Raw genomic sequence first — 26,016 nt, forward strand, 5'->3', positions numbered from 1 at the left:
CTGCTCAGTTCCCCTCAGCTGCCTTCTGCAGCTACGTCAGTAAACAGCAGTGCGCTATAATGATCAGCACCCTACACTAGTCAAGCCTTATTATTTTAAGATTTATTTATTATTATGTATACAGTGCTCCGCCTGCATGTACACCTGCAGGCCAGAGGAGGGCACCGGATTATATTACAGATGGTTGTGAGCCACCATGTGGTTGCTGGGAATTGAACTCAGGACCTCTGGAAGAGCAGACAGTGCTCTTAATCGCTGAGCCATCTCTCCAGACCCCCAAGCCTTATTATTTTAAAAGAGAACATTTACCAATTTAATTGAGAAAAAAAAAGTATCAAATTATTTATGTCCTTCTGGCAACCATGTGGAAACCTGACAGTCCCAGCAGAAGTGTAAAATTTGTTACCCAGGCATGTTAACCCAAATTAGGATTAGTGTTTAGAGCAGAGTGCTGACTGACTTTGAACTAGTTACGCAACCTTACTTAGCAAACTCATCTTTCTCTTCAGTAGGAAACAGCTTCCTAGTTCTTCCACCTTTTCTTTTGAAAAGCAAGCTGCTGTCGTTGGAGTCGGCGACCATAAGCTGTAGTTTCTCTAAGACTTCTAATTCCGGACTCCGCTGCGCCTCTCTCATGTCTTCAACCTTTAATGGAAGTTCGAGGAAAGGACAAATGTTACTGTTCGAGAAAACTAACTTTTATTGTTTTCACCACTTGACTCCTATTTTCGCTACATGATTTTTAGTGCATGAAAAGATTTTTGTAGGGGCTGGAGAGATGGCTCAGTGGTTAAGAGCCCTGGCTGCTCTTCCAGAGGTCTTAAGTTCAATTCCCAGCAACCACATGGTGGCTTACAACCATCTATAATGAGATCTGGTGCCTTCTGACATGCAGGCACACATGCAGGTAGAACACTGTATACATCATAAATAAATAAATCTTAAAAAAAAAAGACTTTTGTAGGGCTGGAGATGGCACAGGTGTTAAGAGCAGTTGCTTTTCTTGTCGACGTCCTAGGTTCAGTTCCCTGCACCCACCCTCATGGCAGCTCACAAAGTTTAAGCCTCTAGTTCCCAGGAGATCCAGCGCCCTCCTCTGTCCTAGGAGGGCATTACATACACACATGTGGTGCACATACATACACACAGGGAACATACTCATAAAAGTAAAAAAAGTGTTTGCTTTGTTAATTTTCACATTAGAGACTATTGAATATTTTTTGTAAGATCTGTTTTATTTTATTTGCTTGAGATTAAAAAAAAACCCTTAGAGTTTTATAAAACCTCAAAATTGGGCATTCTTAATTAACTGTGTCTTCTTTAATTCAGTGTTTGCCCTCTAGCGCTTTCCCTGTTTGATGGAAGAATTATAGGAGCGGGAGAAAACATATCACCTTCAGGATCGACTCCAGGACTGCACATATGGCAATCAGACTCCCAGAGTGCGCCATCACGGGCGGTAGGAGCGAAACTGAAGCATCTCTTCCCTGCCCGGCTGTTCTTTGACAATGTTTAAAATCACTTGGATACCAATGTATCAAAAAAAAAAAAAAAAGTCAAGAAGCCTACTGACATGGAGGTGCAGGGCTGAGCGGGTGAGCATACAGGAGGCTGCTGAACTTGTGCCGAATTCTGGCACTGAGATGCTTCCCAAGCAGGACGGGCACCAAATACGACGCTTCACGGACGGAAAAAGGATGACGTCATTCCTTCAACCATCCATTCAGCGTCTTAGGAGCCATTACATAGCGCTGCATGAAGCCACAAGGCACAGTGCAATCCCACAATGCCCCGTCAGATGAGTGACCCAGCAACTCCGTTTAGTCAGTCCGTAGAATTAGAGAGATGTGAATTTGTGTGAGGACTGGCGGAAGCCCTGAGAGAACGTGGGTTGTGGACTGCAGTGCCTCCGCCCCATGGGAGTGGCAAAGCTTCCTGGGACAGTCCCGGAAGGATGGCAAAGCCTTCGTCAGGGAACCTGAGTGTGTGCATAAAATGGGCACCATAGCTGTCTTTTCCTCCGCTAGCCTGAAGACTGCTCCCTACAGAGCCTGTTTCCCTGCTTACCTGAATGCACAGTCCTGTCTCCACTGTGTGCACTAGCCCTGCCTCAATGTATCTCAGAACTCAGATTTTTAATCTGGATAAGTATGTTTTTTTGGCTGATGGTATATGCTCTTGTATGATATAAGATCATATGCTCTGAAAACAGCTTTACCAAAGAACATGCTGTGTGGGATGCTTTTTGTTTTTGGTTTTTTGAGGCAGCTTTAACAAAGACTAGCCTAGTACATATATACCTGATGCCAAAGAGAGAATTTACCAAGAGAGAATTACAACTTCCAGTGGCTTGGACGGAGAATGCCAAATTTGTACACATTAAACCAACAATCACTATGTTGGTTTGAGTGGAAGTTTTTGTCAAACTTAGAGACATTTTCATTTCTTCTCGTTTATTGTTTCATTCCCATTGAGTAATTTTTCCTTAAGCTGACAGTGCCACCCTCCTCTGTGTTTATCTTAAGTCAAAAGATCACACAATGTGCGATAAATTGATTTTCTATGTCAAATGCTATTAGAAAGAAAGATTGGAGTTGAAAAAAATCAGTGAAAAAATCATTCTGAAAATATTTTTCTGAACGTTTATTATTTAGACAATAGAAAGCACATCTATCTAGACAACTTCATACGCGGATAATCCCACTGTACCCGGCAGCCTTTTGTCTTGTTGGTTTGAGACAATCTCTCTATGTAGCCCTGGCTGCCCAGACACACCTTTACTCATACGGGGCAGATTATTTGTAGCATTACAGGTAATTACCTTGAACTGAGCTCTTCCCCTATAGTTACCCGGAAGTGGTTCTTCTGCAGGACAAACGTTTTCAAACACATGCCTAGCTGCATGCTGTGACTCTAGGCTGTGTTTGCTTGCCTCCCTAGCATCCCCTATTCCGTCTCCAGAGAGGGACTCTTTCTTGTGCGCATTCACTGAATGGATTTCTGTCTGTTCAGGTGCCCGTTCTTCCTCACATGTCTTGTTTACTTTGGGGTCTTCAGACGTTTTGTCCAGATGCAAAGGTGGGGGGCGAATTTGTGTGCTTTCCTTCTCAGCCAGGGGCCAGACTAGCATGGATGGATCCGCAGGTGCGTTCTGTGTTTGGGGGTGAGCCTTCACGAGGACTTCATCCTTCAGGTGTCACAGGATGGAGAGGAGACAAATAGTTAGAAATGGATATATATTTTATATTTAAATTTCTTAATATATGTTTAGATGTCAGAAGTCACTGGGCAGTGATTTTTTTTTTTAGTAGAATCTTTTTTTCTTAATTTAGGGAAAACAAAGCAAAACAAAACAAAAAAACAACTCCCCAAACAAAAAATTTTTTTCCAAACATACACAGGAGGAGGTATAGGTAGGAAGAGGTATCTCTCTGTCCAGCCCCAGCCCCAGCCCATGTGGTTTTGGCAGCAATAAGGGAAATGGGGTAATGCCCCCCAAAAATAATGGCATGTGTGTGTTATATATAAAAATTAAAGTTTAAGGCAGATGATAAAATACAAGGTACCTCAGAGGGGGCACCAATGTTATATATATATATATATATATATATATATATATATATATATATATATGGATATAAGGTACCAGGCAGCAGGTATTATGTTATATAGTTTATTAGATGAGCATGGGGGGGAGAAGGAAATGGGGGAGGGGTACCCAAGAGAGAGAGAGAGAGAGAGAGAGAGAGAGAGAGAGAGAGAGAGGGGAGAGGTAAGTAGAGAGGTAAAGGGGTAAGAGCGGTAGAGAGTGTCACATGGAGGGTGTCTTTTACATGGCCCAGGGCAGGGCCACGCCCCCGTGGCAGGTAAGCAGTGACATCACAGGTAGGCAGGCTGAAGCAGATCCTAACAGTGTGTGGAAAGAAGGGGTGCAAAAGCGGAAGGGAGTGGTGGGGGAGGGGACAGATGAGGTCAGGACAGGGAACGCGGAAGGTGAGAGGCCATTTCCTAACACTTCCTGTTGATCAAACCACCGTGGACACCTTCTTTGACCATCAGCAGGACTAGCATCTTGGCAGTCATGGTGACCACGACGTTGAAGATGGGGGCTCCTCTGGGATAAGAAGATCCATTGTAAATTCCTCGTCCTGTAGCCGTGAGTCCCGGATCGCAGAACATTTCTGGCCCTCAAATGTCAGCCCATTCACAAAACTTGACCAGTCTTTGCCTACCAGGACACCAACCTCAGCTGTCGTGATGCTAATGGTGGCCCAGACGGCAGAGGGCGAGTCCTTGTAGCCTACGATGGCGGTGTCCTGACAGGTCCCGTCTGTCACGGCGGTCCACCCGGCCTTGGCGCTGCTGCTGGGGCTGCTCTGCGAGCTGCTGCTGGGGCCCCTGGCTGGGCTGCAGCTGGCGGGCGGGGCTGGAGCTTGGGTCACACGCTGCCATCCGGAACATAGCTGTGTTAACTGTGCCTGGGCAGTAAATTTTTAAAAAGAAAAATACTTAACTAACACGAGAAGAAAAGCAAACTGGAAAAGTTATTTTAGTCACTGTTATTTGGACAGAACACTTATGTGTTAAATTAATTACTAATTAATCCACTGTGTGTTAACTTACCAAAGAGGAATTACTTATTTTTAATATTCCAAATTTGTCCTTATATAAAAATATTCGACTTCACTAGGCCTCAAAATGTAACCCAAAGCTTTACGTTATGAACAGACAAAGCACAGACACCAATCACACAAAAAACTAAATGACGTAGCATCTATATGGGCCCTGGGCATTAGGGTGTTAATATACTCTTAACACCCACAAAAGACAGTAGGTAAAGGCATCAGCCTCACTCTAAATATCTGTGCTTTTACCCATAGACTAAAGCCACTTGGCCGTCCTCAGAAGAAAGGGGAGGTCATGGTTTCCCAAGACACTGAGAATAAGTGACTGTTGACTGCTCAGCCTTAAACAAGGAGTTCATAGCACCCCCGTGAAAGTTGAGGGTACCCTGAGAGAGAAGGCTGTGTGCAACGCCAGTCTGCACTCAACACAGCCACTATTATCGTTAACTCGGATCAGCTGTGGCCACCTGCCTTGGGCTCCCACGAGCCTGGCCTCTCAGCAGTCAGCCTGGAAGGGCTCAGGGGCCCTACCTTCTACTGCTGTCTACCAGCTATTGATGGGCCCTGAGAGAAGGGACCAGGCCGTCTTCAGTTGTGTGCCCACAGCTGAGCCCACTGGGTCCAAAACATGGTCACACAGACGCCACTGGTGACACTCAGTGGGTTACAAACCAAAATGAATAGATGTGAATGTGTGTGTGTGTGTGTGTGTGTGTGTGTGAGAGAGAGAGAGAGAGAGAGAGAGAGAGAGAGAGAGAGAGAGAGAGAGAGAGAGAGAGAGAGAGAGAACAGTGGATGGGGTGGCAGGGAGATGGGAAGAGCTGAGGCAGATGGGTTAGTATGCATTGTGAACACAAATAGCTTCCTAGCGTGTTTGTAAGTCACTTTATACAGTTTAATAGACACTGAAGACAATTAGAAAGCAAGAGATATTATGACTTCCTCCTGTTTCCCACTAGTCATTGCAGATATGACACAGTAATTTTAAGCCACAGGAAATGATTGTCCGACAGCCCCCATCACTGATAGGTGCGTGCACAGGTCTGTGGGGGTAGAGCTGTTCTCTAGTCCATCCTGTAAGGACGTTACACACACAGAAGCAGGGAAAATACTCAGAAAGACGTCTGCTCTCAGTCAACAAGGTGACTGACTATAGCTTCTAAGAGCACACTGCTTTATTACTAGTTAAAATATTTTTTTTAGTTAAAATATTTTAAAAACTGAATGTCAAATATGGTATCAAATTGCTTCTGGAAGGCGATTATGAAAGTGCTCTTTGGAATATGGATCATTATTAACCCAAACAAAACAGGCACAAGAAATTTACATCAGAATTGTGCATTACCGATAGCTGAGTATTTTCACTGCTGTCAAGACTCTTGTGTTCCGGCTGTGATGTCACCTCAGAGTCTGTTTCCACTGTAATACACATACATTTTTCTTAAAAAACTACTCACTTAGAGGTTATTGAAAAGCAGCACTTAAAAAAATAGATGAAAAGAATAAAACCCTAAGCCGGGCGTGGTGGCGCACGCCTTTAGTCCCAGCACTCAGGAGGCAGAGGCAGGTGGATCACTGTGAGTTCGAGGCCAGCCTGGTCTACAAAGTGAGTCCAGGGCAGCCAAGGCTCACAGAGAAACCCTGTCTCGAAAAACCAAAAAAAAAAAAAAAAGAATAAAACCCTAAAACCCTAAAAGAATAATGATTATTTTCAACTTATAAATAAAGATTTTAAATCAAGGTTAATTTGCAGGTGGCACCTTCATTACGAAATATTACTACAGGTAAGCTGCCACACACACACACACACAGAGAGAGAGAGAGAGAGAGAGAGAGAGAGAGAGAGAGAGAGAGAGAGAAAGAGAGAGAGAGAGGAGAGAGAGAGACAGACAGAGACAGAGGAGAGAGACAGAGAGACAGAGAGACAGAGAGACAAAGAGAGACATGCACACAAACACACACATGCACACACATACATATACCAATATACATACTCATATACACACAGACACACATGCACACACAGACACACACACTACAGGAACACACACATTCACATAGACAGAGACACACATACAACTTTTGCAAGATTGGGCTGAGTGTGGCTGCACGGATCTGAAGCCATACCTTAGTGGGTGGAAGAAGACACAGATCTCTGGAAGAGCCTGCTGCTCAGCCAGGGTAGGTAAGTGATGAACTCTAGGCTCAGAGAGGCATGGCAGCATCTCAAAAGATAAAGTGGGGAGCAGCAGGATTGCCCAGTGGTCAAGGTCCCTCCTGCCAGATGATCCCTGAGCCTCATATGATGCAAGCAGAGAACCAACTGCCACAAGGCCTTTGACCTCCACACATGTGTTATGACATATTTCTGTGTGGCCCTGCACCTACACAGACATGTGCCACATAGGTTATTAAATACATAGGTTATTAAAGAGAAAAAGAAGGTGAGGTGGAGAATGACATTGGAAGTTGTCACACACCAACGTCTGGCTTGCACACACATGTGCACAGACATCTAATATACTCAAGCACTGGCTACAAAAATGTGTACACACATTCATTTGTTTTAGTTCCTAGCCCATGAATTCTTTCCTTCTTTTTAAATGGTTGAGGTAGGGTCCCTCTGTGTAGCCCTGGCTGTCCTGGAACTCAAACTGTAGAACAGGCTGGCCTCGGACTCACAGGCCTCGAACTGCCCGCCTCTGCCTCCCGGAGCTCTGGGATCACAGGCGTGCACCGCTGTGGCTGGCTTATTGTGTGAACTCACACAAGCTGCAGGCACTGACCCTCAAGGATGAGCTTAGCTTTACAGATGGCTCGAGCTGTGATCTCAGGGTGGTGCATAAACAGTACAGAGATCAGCAGAGGGCGAGGCAGGAGCGAGACCAACAAGCCGCACGCTTGTCTAAAGACGAGGGTCCAAGTGGATGGCGCGCGGTCAGAAACCCCAGACAAGGGCCGAGCGTGGTGGCGCATGCCTTTAATCCCAGCACTCGGGAGGCAGAGGCTGGTGGATCGCTGTGAGTTCGAGGCCAGCCTGGTCTACAAATTGAGTTTAGGACAGCCAAGGCTACCCAGAGAGACCCTGTCTCGAAAAACCAAAAAAAAAAAAAAAAAAAAAAAAAAAAAAGAAACCCCAGACAACAGGGCAGAGGCAGAGAGGCCAGGCACAGAGTCAGAGAGAAGTGCAGGTGACAGGCTATATGGCCAATGTTCAGCCATCTTGTCAGAGCCGAGGTTCCTATTTCTCCAGCAGTCTGCCATTTACCAGACACCAGCTGACCCTGTCGTGGTTCGGCAGTTAGACTAAAGATGAGATTTAGACGGAGCCACCCTGTTGTAGTTTAGCAGTTAGATTAGATAAAGACAGCAAAATATTCCCTGTGGCAGAAGGTAGTGAGCTGCTTGGAATTCCTCGCATCTTGAGATAGCCTGCAGCTGGGTTGCCATAGCATTATGCTTCCCTGCCCCCTGCCTTATAAAAACTCTGTGTAATTTCTCAATAAACAGGGTTTGATCAGAATGCAGACTTGCCCCCTTCTTCGTGTCATGTGTTCTGTCCCTAGACAGGAAAATTTTCCTCCCAAGCGTTAGTCGAACCCCGGTGGACCGGGGCAGATAAGTCTGATTTTGAAAGCCTTACATCTGTCTGCCACTGGTGTAGAGACTCGTGTTTTAGAGTGCTAGGTGGCCATTTTCACAGAGATAGATCATAGCCAATGTGTTGAGAGGTGAGGCTGTGGGAAAAGCTGAGCCTTGGGTGACAACAGCCTATGCTAAGTGATGCCTGAATTGAAGGAAAATTCCCTGAAAGTTAAAAATATCTCAAGTGTGCAGTATAAAACCCATTTTATGAAACAACTATAAAAATCTATGCACTTGTAAAACTGGACAGAGTTCAATTCAGCACACACACACACACACACACACACACACACACACACACACATGCCCTAACACTTTGATATGCACTTCACAGCACTCACGAAAGGCAGAATTAACTGATACATGGATTACATGCAGTAGATAGACCCTGTGAGAAGAACCCGCACGGACTGACAGAGAACCCTCATATGCTGGTCAGAGTGTGCTCGAATAGTTCTTTCCGCCAGTGACTCCAGAGGCTGGCGTCTTGTCTCGCAACAGTCTAACAAAGTGTTCACTTTTCCATTTTAACTCTGGCCTTAAGTTGCCCCTTATCAGACAATTCACATTAGATTGGGAATATTTTTTAAAGGTCTGTGTCTTTTCTGATTTCTTTATAACCAATCCTATTCTTTCTTTTTAAAATCCTTTTCATTAATGTGAAAACAACATTTTCCACAGCATTCAACTGTATACCCATGTGGCCAAACACACACATTTAAATTTACTGAAGATGTGACACACCTGTGTATGACCGGGCATCTTCTGTCTCTGAGGGCATCTCAATGGTGAGGAAGACAGGAGCGAGAGAACTTGGTTTTATTTGAAACTGGAAGCTGGCTCCTGTTCGCCCCGCCCCCTCCAGGTTTCAAAACTCCTTTTCTTTCTTTCTTTCTTTTTCTTTTTTTCCTTTTTTTGGTTTTTTGAGACAGGGTCTCTCTGTGTTAGCCTTGGCTGTCCTGGACTCACTTTGTAGACCAGCTGGCCTCGAACTCACAGCAACCCACCTGCCTCTGACTCTCGAGTGCTGGGATTAAAAGTGTGCGCCACCACGCCCAGCCAACCCCTTTTCTTTTTGTCCTTGTGAAGAAAGCGTCGATTCCCTGCCCTTCGCTGGCAGAGTGGCCTCATGCCCTCCATCTGCACCTGCCCCATTGGCTGTTCCTTTCTTGCCCCTCTCTTCCTGCCCATTTCCAGGTCCAAACTTTTCCTTGGGTCTCAGAATAGCTGACACAGAACTACTCGTGAGCCTTCGGGGGCTCGGCCTTCGGGGGCTCTGCCCGCTGGTCCTAGAACGACAGACACCTGGTTGCCACTCTTGTCCTTTCCTTTCTATGTCTTTAGTTGGTACATTTCTTTAGCCGTAGGTCACGTTTCTACCACTCAGTGGTTGAACGCTATTTCCAGTGACTGTCAGGAACGGCTGCTCTTACCTCCTGCCTGGTTTGCTTCTAGATTTTGCCCTTGTTGATCTGTGGCATCAGATAAAATCCCCTCACACTTGTTCAGCAGATCCTCAGAGGCATTCTATAAAAAAATTAATAACTACAATCAGTCTCCAAACATTTCCCAGTCATTTCATAAGAAGGTGTCTGAAGTTTTACTCTCGATTTATTTTTTTTACTTTGTTATTAAAAAAGATTGCACACCAAAATTAATCAGGCCCAAAGACTATACACGTTAATAACTTCTTAATGAAGTTCCTATTTCAAAAGCCAACGTTTTGAAATGAAGTATACATCTATGGGGCATTTTTTGTCCAGTTTCTAGATCATGTAGCAGATGTAAACATGTTTTTGTTTTGATCCCAAGTGTGGGACGAGACAGTATTTTTTTCTTCATATGGTAACCAATCCTTGTATACAGATCGTGAGGCCAATGGCCATCGTACATATGAACCAAAACTGGATAGCATGTCGCAACAAGGAACCATACTTAGGATGTCTGCTCTGATTTGTATTTGCACTGAAATTAAATACCTATATAAACCATTTAAATACAATTATATATGTACATACACACACACACACACACACACACACACACACACACACACACATATATTCTGTAAAATAGATGAGGACAGAAAAATTCTATGTCCTTGAGGCAGTATCATTCTATGTAGTTGGGGATGACTTCCCCTAGGACATGTAGGGTTGGTGACCTCATCACACTGCGCACCTGCCTCACCCCTACCAAATGCTGGCCTTACTAGCCTGGGCAGCCATAACCAGAAGACACCAAAACTGCTTCTCATGACCCTGCTTTGGTAGTAAAGCTCCGTCTTTGCCGTGACGAGAAGTGCTAGTCACATCTTGGTGAACATAGGCACCGGATGGTAGAACCTTCAGATCAGTAAAGTAGAGTTTAGACCATCTAGATCTGTAGTGGAAAATTACTGATGGGAGGTGGTTGATTAAAATGTGAAAGCAGTAAGAAAACCTTTCATGTGTAATGATAAAAACACTGAGAGGGGCTGGAGAGATGGCTCGGTGGTTAAGAGCACTGGCTGTTCTTCCAGAGGACCCAGGTTCGATTCCCATGTGGCAGCTCTAACTTGTTACAGACATATGTGCAGGCAAAACGCACACTTAGAATACAAATAAATCTTAAAAAAAAAAAAAAAGAAAAAAGGACCACCATGCAAATATTAGACATGCCGTGGGAGTCTCTCTTTGTTACATGAAGACCACACAGCATTTCAAGTCTGGAGGAGAAGGAATGTTAAGGACTTATTAAATGTCTGCAAAGCGCCAGGTGCTTAATTCACACCCTTTCTTCCTAGTATCTCAAATGACACAAGGTGGTTTAAGAAGCCGATGCCTGGGCGTTATGTTCCACTGCTTAGGAAATAGAGCGTGCCACACGGCTACACACATCGGGCATACATAGCCCGCTTTTGTTAGTGCATCGTTTCCACTAACGGAAAGCAGGAATGCAACTCATGTCAGCAAAAAAGCAACTACCTCGCTTTCAAGGTGGACTTTCTCCCAGGCTAGGATCTCTTCCTCCATGATGCGGAACTCACTGTCCGACAGCCTGTCCTGCAGTTCTTCATCCTTAGAAGCGCTTGGGGGCCTGCCATCAGGGGCCGAGGCATGGACGACTCCCTCGCTGCACGCTGGGGCGTCGCTGTGGCCTCTGCTGCTCTTGCGGGGCAGCAGCTTCAGGGACAAGTCCCTCGCCCCTTTACTTTTCTTGTATGTGTCGCTTACAAGAAGGGTAGAATCACCCCAACTCTTTATTTCGCTCACATGATTCCTTTCTTTGGCGGCTGAAAGCCCTCTGCGCTCGCTGGACCTCAGCCTGGGTCCCGACTCGGAGTGCGAGTCCGTACGCTTTGGTTTCACAGTTCTTTGCTGCTGGTTCTTGAAATCCTGGCCCGCTTGCCTTTCGCCCCCACACACCTGTAGGCATTTGCCTTTTACCTTCCTACTTTCTGTATTCTTAGATTTCTTCTTGCTTTTATGAAGAGACTCTTTATTTTCACAGTCGAATCGATTTTTCTTTAAGGGAGACTTAGCAATTGACTGGCCACTGTATTCCACGACCTGGGAGGACGAGGGAGACGGAAAGGCGTTTCCAAGGCCACCTTCCTTCTGTCGGGGAAAGGTCCGCAGTGCTCCAGAGACCAGCGCGGCAGTTTCGGCTCTGTCCTCACAATCAAGCATCTTACAGGCCAGTGTAGGGGAGGCCGGCTTCGGTTGAGTTTTTCCTGGGGAGTCGTCAGGTAGTCCCTTTTCCTCATGGTAAACATTAGTTTTGACACCTTCGTAGACCTCACTCAGCTTCGCGGTTAGCTCGTTTACGGCAAGTCGTACAGTTTCTTCACACGCCAGTTTCCCTCCTTCCATCGACCCAGCCCCAAGCACTTGCCCCTCGGTGGGCTTTGAAGGTCCCCAAGAATCATCTTCATCAGAAGCCGCGTTCGTCTCCGGCTCCTGCGGTTGGACAGGTGGAAGGCTCATCTGTTTAGCTTGATGCTGGGTTGCTCTCGCCGCCAGGGGAGGTTTCTCTAACAGATCCTCGTCCTTTAGAGATCATATGACAGACACGAACAACAAGAGAGATTAATGTGCACCATGCAGCTTTTCATAATACATGTTTAGTTACACAAAAAACCATGCAAACAAAACCAGCAAATAAAACTAGTTTCGAGCTGGTGAGATGGCTCAGAGAGTAAATAAATACAGGTCTTGCCGCCCAAGGCCAACTGTCTGAGTTCAACCCCCAGAATCCATACGGTGGAGACAACCAGCTCCCCCAAATTACTCTCTGATCTTCACAGGGGTGCTGAGACACGAGCATGCTCCCACACATACAATAAATAAATGTAAAAAAAAAAAAATGCCCCATTTACCCTAGTCCTCCAAGGAGAGATCATGACCTGGAAGGCTTAACAATATCACCTGTTGATTAGATTGATCCTATTTGGTACTTGTCAAGTCATTTAAAATACTACAAGAAAATTCTCACGTAAAACGGTTTTATTTTGCCATTCGTTAAATACTGAGCCCTGGTGTTCACTGACGTTTAGTCTCTGAAAATTAGGAATGGAAGAATAGAAGGCGAACTAAGATGTTTATTTCCATAATGCTGACACCATGTGGGCAAAGAGAACATTAACGTTAGAAGAAAACAATTCCAATATAGTGTTTTAATAGCCTACAATCGTGATGGTTTTCTAAGCTTTCCCAGCTGAGATGCAGCTTCAAGCACAAGCCTTAAGAACAGAAGGGCTGGAGAGATGGCTCAGAGGCTAAGAGCACTTACTATTCTGCTATTCTTCCAAAGGTCCTGAGTTCAATTCCCAGTAACCACATGGTGGCTTACAACCATCTATAACGTGATCTAATGCCCTCTTCTGTCCTGCAGGCATACATGCAGGCAAAGCACTGTATACACAATAAATAAATAAATCTTTAAAAAAAAAAACAGAAACACACGCCCACTGATTTATCACATGTCTAAAACATGCCAGGTCCTGCTCTGGCTGAGGTGAACATGAATTTGGAAGGTGGTTGTCCCACTGCCTGCTTCCCTGTCATCTCAAGATAGTAAGAGGTAAACTGTGGAGGGCTGGAGGGATGGCTCAGTGGTTAAGAGCACTGGCTGCTCTTCCAGAGGGACCCAGGTTCAGTTCCCAGCACCCACATTGTGACACGTATAATCCCAGCTCCGGGGAACCCAGGGCTTTCTTCTGGCCTCCACGGGTACTTCATGCATGCGGTTGACAGATGTGCACACAGGCAAAACACCCGTATGCATAAAATACATAAAGCTCATAGCCCTAACTTTCTGTCTAACGACTCATAGGGGACATCGAGTGACCTAGAATGACTCTTCAGATTTTAGGTATTATCCACAAGCCCATGGTGTCCCTCATAGCGTCTACACCCCGCATCTCTGTCTTATACCCTAACAGTTTTATGAAAACGAATCAGAAGGTTGTACTGACCGTCAGTGTGAAGTACCAAGAACTGAGCACCAGCACTGAGGCACCAAGAACCGAGCACCAGCACTGAGGCACCAAGAGCATGACTGCCTTGCTAAGTCTGCATGAGAAATGTGAGCAGATGAATCTGGCTGGGCACATGCAGAAGCTTCCCTGTGTATCGGAGGCTGACTGCCTCGGCCCTGCATGGTGGGGTTCCAGGCGTGCACCGGCACACCCGCCTCCCCTCCTGTCGGAACATCCCTTGGGGCTTATTTAAAAAATAATAACATGAAAGAAAATCCCTCAGAACTCCAAGACAATTCTTCACCTGTCTCCTTGACTGGTCCTAACGTGCCTGTGATATCGCTAAGAGGCAGACACAGGTACATGAATTAGGGCGTTTATTACTGTGATTTGAAAGATGTGTACAAGCCTAGCTCCAGTTATCACGATGAAATGAAAGTAACAGTAGAAGAAAATCAGAGATTTGAAACTATTTCGGAAAGTGAAGAGAACAAATGAAACATGCAGAGAGATGGGTCATTCTTTCACTAGTTTGTCACTTCTTTGGGCATTTGGGCTCTCCTTCAACCAGGTCACTGTCACAAGCCTCCTCGTGTGCACATCAGCCTGCTCTATTCCTCTTCCTACTCAAAAAGAGAAGAGGACTTGACCACTCGTTCACTAAACTCAGTGTGTAAGACAAGAGACACCTGCCACGTCTGTGACATCATAGGCACAGTCCCGGGAGAAGCTGACAATAGGATTCTGGTGTTTATTCAGGCAGAATTAGAGAGTAAAAAAGAACCACTTGTGAGTTTTGTGCTTAAAGGTGACCATGGGTAGGGACATCGTTGCGGGGCAGAGGCAGGCAGGGCTGCTTCCTATCGGCTCAGGGAAGCTGTGAACACAGCCTCACATTTTGAAAGTCAAGAAAGCTGGGAAACACAGGAGAGGAACACAGAGCTGGGTGCAGAGGTCACGCAAGCCCTGACTTTTCAGGACAAAAGAATCACGTAAAGAAGTTAATAACTGTGAGCGTCCTGGTTGGGTGAAGCCGAGCGGCGCAGTTCAGGCACTGGGCTTTGGGTTAGGTCCTTTACAAATGGCGTTGGAAGCAAAGTCACCTGAGTTTTCTGAGGACAGTATGGATTGCCACCGCTTCTGGGGGTTACTGTAGAAAGTAAGCAATCGTTTTCCAGAGACGGTGCTTTTGTATACAGCACTTACAAGTCCATCTTTCCATATGATTCTGTGGTAACAGGTAACTCATTTTAGAAAAACGCCTGCGTTGTGATTTTGCTAATTGGATGTGTACCCACCACATGCTTATAATTATCAGCAAGAGGTAAATTAAAATAATTCCAAAAAATGTACATTTTAAAAATAATTTTTAATATTTTCTCATTTAATGTAAAGAAATGAAGGCTTTTCCGTTGTCTTTCTTGTGAGGCAATGGTAAGGGCTTGTTTGGCAGACACAAGGACCCGGGTTTGATTCTTCCAACACAGAAAATGAGGAAGGTGAGGAGAGGGGCAGATGAAAGACAAAAGCAGAAAATACAAACCTGTTTCTATAGCCAGAAACTTCAATGAAAACTTCAAATGAAATTTTAAAAAAATTTTATGGGTTGTCGATTTAGACATTTTATACTTTATTTTTTAATTAAAAATTTCATACAATATATTTTGACCATGTTCTCTCCTGCCCCAGCTCCTCCCTGACCTTCCCTCCCCACCTAACTTTATATTCTTTCTCTATCCCTTAAAAAAAAACAAACTAAAAACCAAAAGCAAGAATAGCCCCACAAAAAAGAAAAGACCAATAAGACAAAAAAAAAAAAAAAAAAAAAGAAAAAAAGAAAGAAAGAAAAAAGAAAAGAAAAGAAAAGCGCCAAATCAAAGAAAAATACTACAAAATGCCATCGAGTTCGTCTTGTGTTGGCCAGCTGCTCTGGGCATGTGACCTGCCCTGGAGTGTGGCTGGCACACCTAGTGACACTGCATTGGAGAAAGCTCATTCTTTCTTTACGGCTGGATATTAACTGCAGACAGCTCTTTGCTTGGTGGTGGGGCCTGTGTCCGCTTCTCCCTCTCAGAACTGGGACCCTGCCTGGCTTGCACTTGTGGCTTGTTCTTTGTCTGAAGGACGGTGTTCTCCGCCATACAGAGTTTTTCGGTTTCCTGAGGTTCCAGTTATTGTTGATCTTAGTGCTGGTGCTGTCCATGTCCTGTTCTGAAAGCCTTTTTCCACGTCAGTGAGTTCAGGTCTGTTCCTTATGTCCTCCTCTACCAGGTTAGGTGGATCTGGCCTTCCACCGAGGTCCACGATCCATTTGGAGTTGAGTATTGTGCAGGGTGATGAATGTGGATCTAGTTGCATTCTTCTGCATGCAGCCGCCCGGTGTGATGCGCACCATTTGTTGAAAACGTCTTTTCTCCTGTGCATATTTTTTTTTTTGGCTTTTTAAAATAAAAAAATTAGGTCCTATTGTGTCTGGTTCTTTGAGTCGATAGTTTTTAGGCCAATACCATGCTGTTTTTATTAATATAGCTCTGCAGTGCAATTTGAAATTGGATGATAATAGCTTCAACAGTTCTTTCATTAATCTGTGTGTGTGTGTGTCTGTGTGCGCGCATGCGCGTGTGCGTGCACGTGCATATGTGTGTTTCCATTTTAAGTTTAAGATTGTTTCTTCAATTTCTGTGAAGAACTGTATTGGAATTTTGATGAGAATTGCATTGAATCTGTAGTTTCCTTTTGGTAGGATGCCCACTTTAGTTATATTAATTGTAATGATTTATGAGGTGGTCTCCCAATCTTAGGACTCTTCAATTTCTTTGACATGATAAAAGTTTTTATTTGTTTTCATTTTCTCAGTATGAGAAAAGCTACTGACTTTTGTCTGTTAATTTCGTATCCTTCTATTTACTGGAAGTGTTTAATAGCTGCAGGCATTTCCTGGTACAGTTTTAATGCATAAAATCATCTCATCTGTAGATATATTTTGACTTTTTCTTTTCCAATTTGTAGTGCCTTGACTCCTTCAATTACCTATTGCTCTTAGCTAAGGCTTCAGGCACTAGATTGAACAGGTTGGAGGAAGTGGACCTCTTCTCTAGTCCCTGACTTTAGTGGAAGTGCTGTAAGTTTCTCTCCACTTGGATTGCTATTGGCTGTGGTATTGCTGCAACTTGGCTTTATTATGTTGAGGTATGCCTCTTGGCACTCTAGGACTTTTATTATGAAGAGATTTTGTCAAAGGCCTTGTCTACAAAGCTTGGCCTTGCAGGAGATGTGTCGCTGGGGGTGGCCTTTGAGGTTTCAAAAGCCTATGTAATGCCTGTCTTCTTTTTAATGCCTGAGATTCTCTCTTACATGTCTTTTAATCTGTTGGTGAGGCTTACCTCTGAGCTTTTGGATTGACATGCTGAGTTTCTTGTTTCCGGTTTTATTTAAGTTTGGGTTTACTTAGTGATAGTATTTGTTAAATTCTATTTTAATGTCTTGTATTTTGTTATTTCTTTCAACTGTTTGCATTTATTGGTCTTCATGGTTTTTATTAAGGCATTTGTTAATATCCTCTTTAAGGTCTGGAACATATTCACAATTGCTATTTTGAACTTTTTGTCTTATGCCTCAACTAAACTACTTTTCTCAGGGCCTAGGGCAATAGGGTGGCTGGCTTCTGGAGGAGGCGTAGTGTCATGATTGTTCATGCTTGTGCTGGGATCTAGGCATCTGGAGTTGTGATGTGTGGGAAAGATTAAGCTTTGTCACAGGTGGAAGCAATCTTGGCGGGCTTTACCCTTGGGGCACCCCATGAATACCTTGTGACAGACTGAGTGGAGCCATCCTGGGCTTGGAATTCAGGAAGCAGACCTGGGGACCCCACCGTGGCTATTGTTTTCCTAATTGACCCTCGAAGGGAGAAGGAGACCGCCCTTTGCATGTGACTGGGAAGGTGGGGAAAAGAAAAACAACAGGTGAAGGCGAGGAGAGCTTGCGGAGAGACCAACCGGACCATCTCACGGGACAGAGAGACACCTAAGGACCCGTCCCGTGGAACGGATACCGGAAGGTTCACTCTTCTGTCCCTTTAACCTTTTTTTCCTTCTTGTGTAAGCTAGTTGGGTTGTATAATAAAGTTTAATTGTTAATTAACAGAGCCAACAGTGATGTGTGAGGTGTTTCTTGGTGTAGATGTCTTGGTCTTTTTTTGTTTGTTGGATGTTTGGTTCCTTGGTTGCTGATGCTCACCCTGTATCCTAGGCAAGTAGGATGGCTGTAGGATTCTGGGTGGAGGATGATGTACAAAGCCATAGAGATGAGGGAGCAAGAAGGAAAAGCTGAGAGGGGCAGTGGGAGAGAGGGAGTTCCCCTGGGGACAGAGGTGGCAGGAAGGCTTCTGCTGAAGCGGGTCTGGGGAGAGGAGAGAGTGAAAGAGTTAGGGGGAGTCTGGGCTTGCCGATTCATGTACTTGAAAGTATCAGTATATTTTGGAAATGTAAAACGTAAACTGGTGTGGTGACACAGGCCTTTAATCCCAGAACTCAAGGAGGCAGAGGCAGGCAAATCTTTGTGTGAGGTTGAGGAATCTTTGTGTGAGTTGGAGGCCAGCCTGTTCCCAAAAAGCAAAAAAGGAAGAAGAAGAAGAAGAAGAAGAAGAAGAAGAAGAAGAAGAAGAAGAAGAAGAAGAAATGTAAATGTTTTTTTTTTTAAATAAACACTTGTCTTCCTACTTCTGTATCAACAGCAGACACAGAGGTCTTGCTTTCTAGCTTTTCCATAGCCTATGGAGTGTTATGAAAAAGCTAATAAAATCATAATTATAATTTATCACTAGTCAAATATCAGATTTATAAGTCTTCAAATACTATTCAGATACTGCTCAAATATTGGAAATTTGGACCCAGCACTGATGTTTTGCTACCCAGTTAGCACGCTCAGCTGTGACACTCACAGCTGCTAAGTCAGTCTTTACCTGTGGATTCTTTTGGGATGTTGAGCAGAGTATAATCCTGAGGGTTCCTGAGTTTCAAAGTTGAAGAAGCTCTATGTTAATATTTGACTGTCGACACTGAGGGAGGTGTTGTGTGGTGGAGCACTGCCACACACGCTTGGATCTGGGCTCACACAGTACAATTAGAAGGGGGAACAGGAGTAAGTTCTAACGCTAGTCAAGCCGAGAGTGCTGCCGAGCGACTTTATGAGAAAGGGTACTTGAAAACGCTGGCAGGTGTTTTCCAGCAAGAGGACTGTAGGCTCCGGTGCTCATCTTGCTTTTCCTTCTTTGATGACAAACACTGAGGCTTAGACCACACTACAATTGTTAAGTTGCTCATTGGGTGAGCCCACCACATGGCGACATTAGTATGAGAAAACAAATTCAAACTGAACACAGAAACACAACATCTACACATTAAAGTGTGCTTCCTTTTTGGAAGTGTCACAGATGAGGAATTCTCTCCAGTGCTGAGCGTGTGGCTCAGTGGCTGGACTTCCTACCAAACGCATGGCACTTGGTTTGATAACCCACACCCTGGCGATGGAATGCATGAATACACCTGACACCGTCATTACTACGCTGCAAATAATTTTTTAAAAATGATACAACTAATTTCCTAAAAATATCATAGTAAGGGATGGAGAGATGGCTGAGCAGTTAAGAGCACTGGCTGCTCTTTAAGAGGCTGGTTTTCCACTACCCACATGAGGCAGCTCATACAACCTACACACAACCAGCTCTAGAGGATGCAATACCCCTCTCACCTCCAGGGGCGAGAGCACACAGGTGCACATATGCACACTTACACACACACACACACACACACACACACACACACACACACACACACAATTCTAGAGGATCCAACACCCCTCCAGGGGCAAGAGCACACAGGTGCACATATGCATGCTTGTACACAGGTGTAAGTGCCCCCCCCCCCACAAATAATAACATAAACCTTTTTTAAAAACTCCACATGCTACTAATAAAGCAAAAGGCATTGAAGCGGTAACAATTTACACACCTCTGCTAGGTAGTTAGAACCAAGGGACAGAAAATTCCTTGATCACTATGATGAGTGGCTATATTAAAATTTTTACATTTATTTCATGTGTATGAGTGTTTTGCTTGTACGCATGCCTGTAGAACCAGAAAAGGGCATCTAATCCCCTGGAACTGGAGTCACAGGTGGTTGTGAGCTGCCATCTGGTGCTGGGATCCAAAGCTGTTTCCTCTGCAAGAGCAGAGAATGCCCCTAACCACTGAGCCACCCCTCAGCTCTGTGCTTAGATTTTTCTGTAGTCATGAGTATAATAAAAGTTGTAGCTGGGCGTGATGGCACACTCCTTTAATCCCAGCACTCAAGAGGCAGAGACAGGTGGATCGCTGTGAGTTTGAGGCCAGCCTGGTCTACACAGTGAGTCCAGAACAGCCAAGGCTACACAGAAAAACCCTGTCTGGAAAAAACAAAACAAAGCAAAACAAAACAAAAAGTTGTATTGATATCATCTAAAAATGACACAAAGGTATATTTGTCCCACAAATTCTCCCCCAAACTTTACTTTATTGTGGGGAAAGTTTCTTTAAGATTTACATCACTTTGTTTTTTCCTTACCATTTCTTTGTCCACCCTGCTGTCCAAGAATACTAACTATCTCTTTGTGAGGGGTGCAAAGTACAGACCAGTGGACTAAGTCTAACTATGTAGGCTGTTTTCTCTGATCAACTTTCAGTATAAAAGGATAATAACTGGATCATTGAATTTAAGAATAAATGCTAAAAAACCAACCCATACTTGCAATAAGAAAGACTAACCTCAAAGATTTTTACCTTTGTATCAAAATTACATCCGTCCTTTCTTGTTGTGGGCTCAGGGTCACTAAGATCAGGTTTGGTGGAGAACCTTCAGAATAAACATATATACCAATGGATGAGTTCTGGTTCTTTAAAAACCCTCTCACATCATCTGGGATTGTGTTGAGCACACTGAAACTGTATTATGTAGAAAATTGCTTCTGTATATCGAGGTTCAACAATTCATTTTAAGCTATTAATAGGGGAGACACTGAGAAAGCACACAGGCTAATTTACGGTCATCTTCCTGGCAGTGTGCGACTCTTGTGTGAACCCGAAAACTCTGTGTTCTGTTATTGCCCACCTGGTCCCCGTGTTCACTGGAGAACGGTTAATGCGAACAGAGACAGGGCACTCCACCTTCCTGTGCTCACTACACGTAAACTCTGAGACCTAAGTGGAGTCTGGTGATCACAGTCAACCAGAAATGCCATCAGGTAAGCATTCCTCAGACACAGCAATCTCAAGTATGGTCATCCAAACAAGAAAGTGACTTTCAAGTCCCATTGTGGTTAGCAATGTACTTTCATAAGACATGCATATTAGAAGCAGTGATGAAAATGGAAATAAGACATTAAGTTCAATATTGAGTAAAATATGCAAAAGCCCGTAGTTTACAAAATTGGTAAAACTAATGTGGAATCCTTTAGTATCCTGGGATGTAACGGGTACTATGCATCATTAAAGTGGGGTACCAATCCTCTTTAATCCTTCTGTTTGTGCCCGCACTGAATAGTTTATTTATAAATTACTTATGATAATTTATATCTCATAAACTATAAATGAAACTCGTTCCTCTCTGTTTACTCCTTCAGGTGGCAGCAGTGCTGACTGCATCCCCACAGAGCGCCTGGAAGGCTGTTACAGAGGAAACAAGCGCACCTCTCCAGCTTGACGCCTGCCTGTGACTGGGCCGCTTCAGTTACTAAAAACTCCTTCATCTGTGGTTTGTTTTCTTCCAGGGGATCTAAAAATGACACCACTTCATCCTGTACAAAACAAAACAAAAAAACAGTAACTCAGTAACTCATAAAATGGCATATTTAATGTAATTAAAAATCTCCTGACATACTCTGTGAATGTGATGGTGTAAGGCAGATAAGAAATAAATGGTTTAGAAACAAAAATAAAAACAAAAACAAAAAGGGCTGATTCAATCACCCATTAAGCTGGGTGGTACTGGCGCACGCCTTTAATCCCAGCACTCGGGAGGGAGGCAGAGGTAGGCGGATCGCTGTGAGTTTGAGGCCAGCCCTGTCTACAAAGTGAGTCCAGGACAGCCAAGGCTACACAGAGAAACCCTGTCTTGAAAAACAAACAGAAAAAAAAAAAAAAAAAAGAAAGAAAGAAAGAAAGAAAGAAAAGAGAGAGAAATAAATGGTGTCTCTCCTCTCCACCGAGCCTTCTCAGTGCTAGTCCTTTCCTGGGAAATGCTGTTCCCCGACTGGAGCCATTATACCAGCCACCCTCAAAACTCAGTTCATGGATGGGGCGGAGAAAAAGAGGAGAAAAACACAGGCTGTATCTCAGAGGCTTCACGAATCACCAAATGAAAGGAGAGAAAAACAAAACCGTCGGAGAAGCTGAACACCTTCCCTGTGGAGGGGAGGGAAGCAGGGGCCGCTTGCGAAAGAGATAAGCCACACCCTCACTAGCTGAGGACATTGGTGAAGGGGCGCTTCCACCACGGCAGATCAGTTAGTGGTGAAGAGACGCCTCACTCACCTGAGACTTTCAGTACCTGAAACTCACGCCTTCAACAGATCATAGCTCTTTACACCAAAATCAAAGATACCTGGAGGGGTAGAATGCCAGAAGCAGATTGTAACAGTTTCCTGGTAAAAATGACAGATGACCTTAAAAAGAATGAACCAAGCAGATGCGTTCTATTCGGAGCCCGCAGGCACTTGTCAGCAGCACTGAGGAGCAGTTAGCAAGATGGCTGACAGAGTCACCAACACGGAAGTACAACTCAGCAAGGAAACAGATTTATTTTTTCACCAGAAAACACATAGGATTGATAAACACTTTCAGCAAATTACCAATATACAAAGTCAACATGTAAAAATCAGTAGCTTTCCTACATGCCAAAACCAAACTAAGCGAGAAAGCGTTGAGTGGGAGGAAAATCCATTCACAACAGCTTAAAAGACAAAACGCCTAAAAATAAACCCAACACAGGAGGTTAAGACATCCATAAGGAAAAAAGGTACATAAAGGAATTGAAGAAGACACAGATCATGGGAAGACTTGCCATGCCTGTGACTGGCAGAGTTAACATTGTGAAGGCTGGTACATCACCAAAAAAGATCTACAGATTCAATGCACATCAAAATCCCAACACTGCTTATCAGTGCTAGGAAAATTCATATTTGAGGGCTCCCAATGACCAAAGCAATCCTTGCCAGGCCTGGTGGTGCATGCTGGATACAAAATCAACTCAAAAAAGTCACTAGCCCTCCTGTATACAAATGACAACTGTGCTGAGAAAGAAATTAGGGAAACTACGCCCTTCACAATAGCCACAAGTAATATAAAGTATCTAGGTATGCTAACCAAGCAAGAGAAAGACTTGTATTAAGAAAAAAAAAAACTTCAAATCTCTGAAGAAGGAGTTTGAAGATGACAGCAGAAGATGTTCGTGGATTGGGAGAATTAACATAGTAAAAATGGCCATCTTACCAAAAGCAATTTACGGATTCAATGCAATCCCTATCATTTTTTAAAGACCTTGAAAGTCAATTCTCAACTTCATATGGAAAAACAACAAAAACAACAACAACAACAACAAAAACCCAGAATAGCTAAAACAATCCTGTACAATAAAAGATCCTCTGGAGGAATCTCCATCCCTGATTTTAAGCTGTCCTAAAGAGCAACAGTAATTAAAACTGTATGCTACTGGCATAGCCATAGGCTAGTTGATCAATGGAATCGAATCAAAGACCCAGAAATAAATCCATACACCTACAGACACTTGATCTTTGACAAAGGAGCCAAATCTATTCAATGGAAGAAGGATAGCATCTTCAACAAATGGTGCTGGTCTAACTGGATGTCTACATGTAGAAAAATGCAAGTAGACCAATATATATCACCATGCACAAAACTCAAGTCCAAGTGGATTAAAGAAAGAGAAATCTTGAAGGTACTAAATGACAGTTTCTGTTACAAAATTGTATTTTTAAAAAAGGCAGCATTATACTGGCATAGAGACAGACACTTGGGACCTGGAGAGGTGACTCAACACTTAAGAACACGTACTGCTCTTGTTGAGAACCCAGGCTCAGGTCCCAGCAGCCACCTGGCGGCTCACAACTGTCTACAACTCACGGTCCACACAACCCAGTGTCCTCTTCTGGCCTCTGGGGGGCACTACATGCACACGGTACCCTTATATGCAGGCAGAACACCCATACACATAAAAATAAATCATTAAAACAGACAAACAATGGGATAGAATGCAGGGTGCAACGTAGCCCCAAGAACTTAAAGCCATTTTTTGGCGGGGGGATGAAGTTGTCAAAAACACACACTGGAGAAAAGACAGCTTCTGATTGATGGTGCTTAGACCACGGGGGCAGGGGCTCTCCACACTTAGAAGCCAGGAACATCTCTGTTGAATGATTATTAATATTTAATACTGAATTATTATTTTAGTGAAATCAGTGGTTACTCCTTAACCAGATTTATAACCAAATAACCACACAGAGAGACCAGGATCTATTTAATCAGACTATAGCACAATTCTGCACAATAATTACTCCATCCTAAACCTCCATGCTATTATAGTTTCTTCCCATTCAAATTTCCCACATTATACTTGCTCTTAAATCATCTCCTAGGCCTGGTTCATTTCTCTTGGTGTTTCTCAGTCTCTCCCTCTTGGCTCCATCCTCTCCTTCCTCCTCTTTTTCCTCCCCTCACAGGACCAGGATGTCCCACCCTATTCTCTGCTATTGCTCAGCATTGGCTAGTTGGTTTTTATTGACAACATAGGGAAAAAATGGTGACTAGTTCACATAAACTTGAAACAGGAGATACTTAGAATAAACATCACAATGCAATGTCTGGAATGTTCCAGAGAGTGGAGTGGAGAAATCAACATTTGAACAGACAAGAGCAAACTGTACACAGTCTACAAGGACACTATGCCAACACATCTCATTCAACACAGTCATCAGTTCAAAACAGATCAAAGACCCTAATGAAAAACTGTAAAATGTTTGAGGAAAACACTTCAAAGCCAGGTGAGTTATCATTTTTCCTTCCACAGAGGACTCCAGTACTGAAAATAACAGTGAAGAAAACAGTTACCAAAGTGAAGAGGTCAGCCATAGAATAAAAAACAAAAAACAAAAACAACAACAACAAAACTTTGCCAACCACATATTAGACATTGGCTTAATATCTAGGATCTAAAAAGAAGAGCAAAAATTAAACATCAACAAACCAATCATGTAGCCTATCGGCTGATGAACTGAACAGCTATCAAAAGAAGACACACAGGTGACCAATAGATGCTTGAAGATGTTCAGTACTTTTAGCTGAGGTGGCAGGTTTTTCATGTCAGCCCGACTTTCTTTAGGATGATCATGGGAACACAGCACTCCTGTCTATAATGGTGTCTCCAGAAGGGTTTAACTGAGGTGGGAAGACCAGCACTGGCGGTGGGTATCACCCTCCCTTGAGCTGCAGTTTCAGGATAGATGAATTGGAGACAGCAAGGGGAGGTCCAGCGAGCTGAGGTCCAGCGGGCTGAGGTCTCCCCTGCATCTCTGTGCTTCCTGGTGGCAGATGCAATGTGACCAGCTCACTCACATTCTTGCTGCCAGGATTTCACCGTGGTGAGCTAGCCCCAAAGTGGGAACTGATACTAACCCTTCCTCCATTTAGTGGCCGTGTTGGGCTGTTTGTCTGTAGCAATCAGCAGGATAGAAAAATTATTAAAGCTGCTTCTGAGACTGTGTCTCACCGTGTCAGAACAGCTGTCCTTGTGGATGGTCAGCAGTGGTGAGGATGTGGATGAGGAGGCCACTGCCCTGCTGACAGGGATAAAATCTGGGCGAGCCTCTATAGAAATCAGCACCAAAGATCCTTTAAAACTAAAGACAGACCTGCCATGGGATCCAGCTCTGAGCACTCCTGGGATTGCATCTCCAGGCTCTAGGAGAGAACCACTAACATGCTTGCACACCCACACTGATTTCCTCACTAGCCATGAAAGCCAGGAAACAGAACTAGCCTGGATCTCCACCAAGAGATTAATGTATAAAAATGTGCTAATATACCAATAGGAACTTGTATAGCCATAGAGAAAAGGGAAATAATGTTATTCACAGGAAATGGGATTAAACTGGAAATCGCTATGCTAAGGAAATAAGCCAGACCCAGACAAAAACTTCATGTTTTCTCTTACATATGAATTGTAGATTAAAGATTCATAA

General features: G+C 44.0%; 1 protein-coding gene across 1 annotated transcript in view; it reads right to left on the reverse strand.

Annotated features, from left to right (window-relative positions):
* The window catches only part of LOC311607260 (uncharacterized protein), a 102,009-nt gene that overhangs the window by 31,660 nt on the left and 44,333 nt on the right, over nt 1–26,016 (reverse strand). The window contains exons 15-22 of the mRNA XM_084798942.1: nt 21,452–21,558; nt 20,546–20,618; nt 11,237–12,301; nt 9,704–9,797; nt 5,971–6,044; nt 4,245–4,478; nt 2,822–3,187; nt 485–645 (exon numbers count right to left, since the gene is read on the reverse strand). Coding sequence (XP_084655068.1) covers nt 485–645; nt 2,822–3,187; nt 4,245–4,478; nt 5,971–6,044; nt 9,704–9,797; nt 11,237–12,301; nt 20,546–20,618; nt 21,452–21,558 — 2,174 coding nt within the window. The remainder of the gene's footprint in view (nt 1–484; nt 646–2,821; nt 3,188–4,244; nt 4,479–5,970; nt 6,045–9,703; nt 9,798–11,236; nt 12,302–20,545; nt 20,619–21,451; nt 21,559–26,016) is intronic.

The sequence above is a fragment of the Acomys minous genome (genome assembly GCF_964271855.1).
Source record: "Acomys minous genome assembly, chromosome: 10".
In the NCBI taxonomy this organism is placed as follows: Eukaryota; Metazoa; Chordata; class Mammalia; order Rodentia; family Muridae; genus Acomys; species Acomys minous.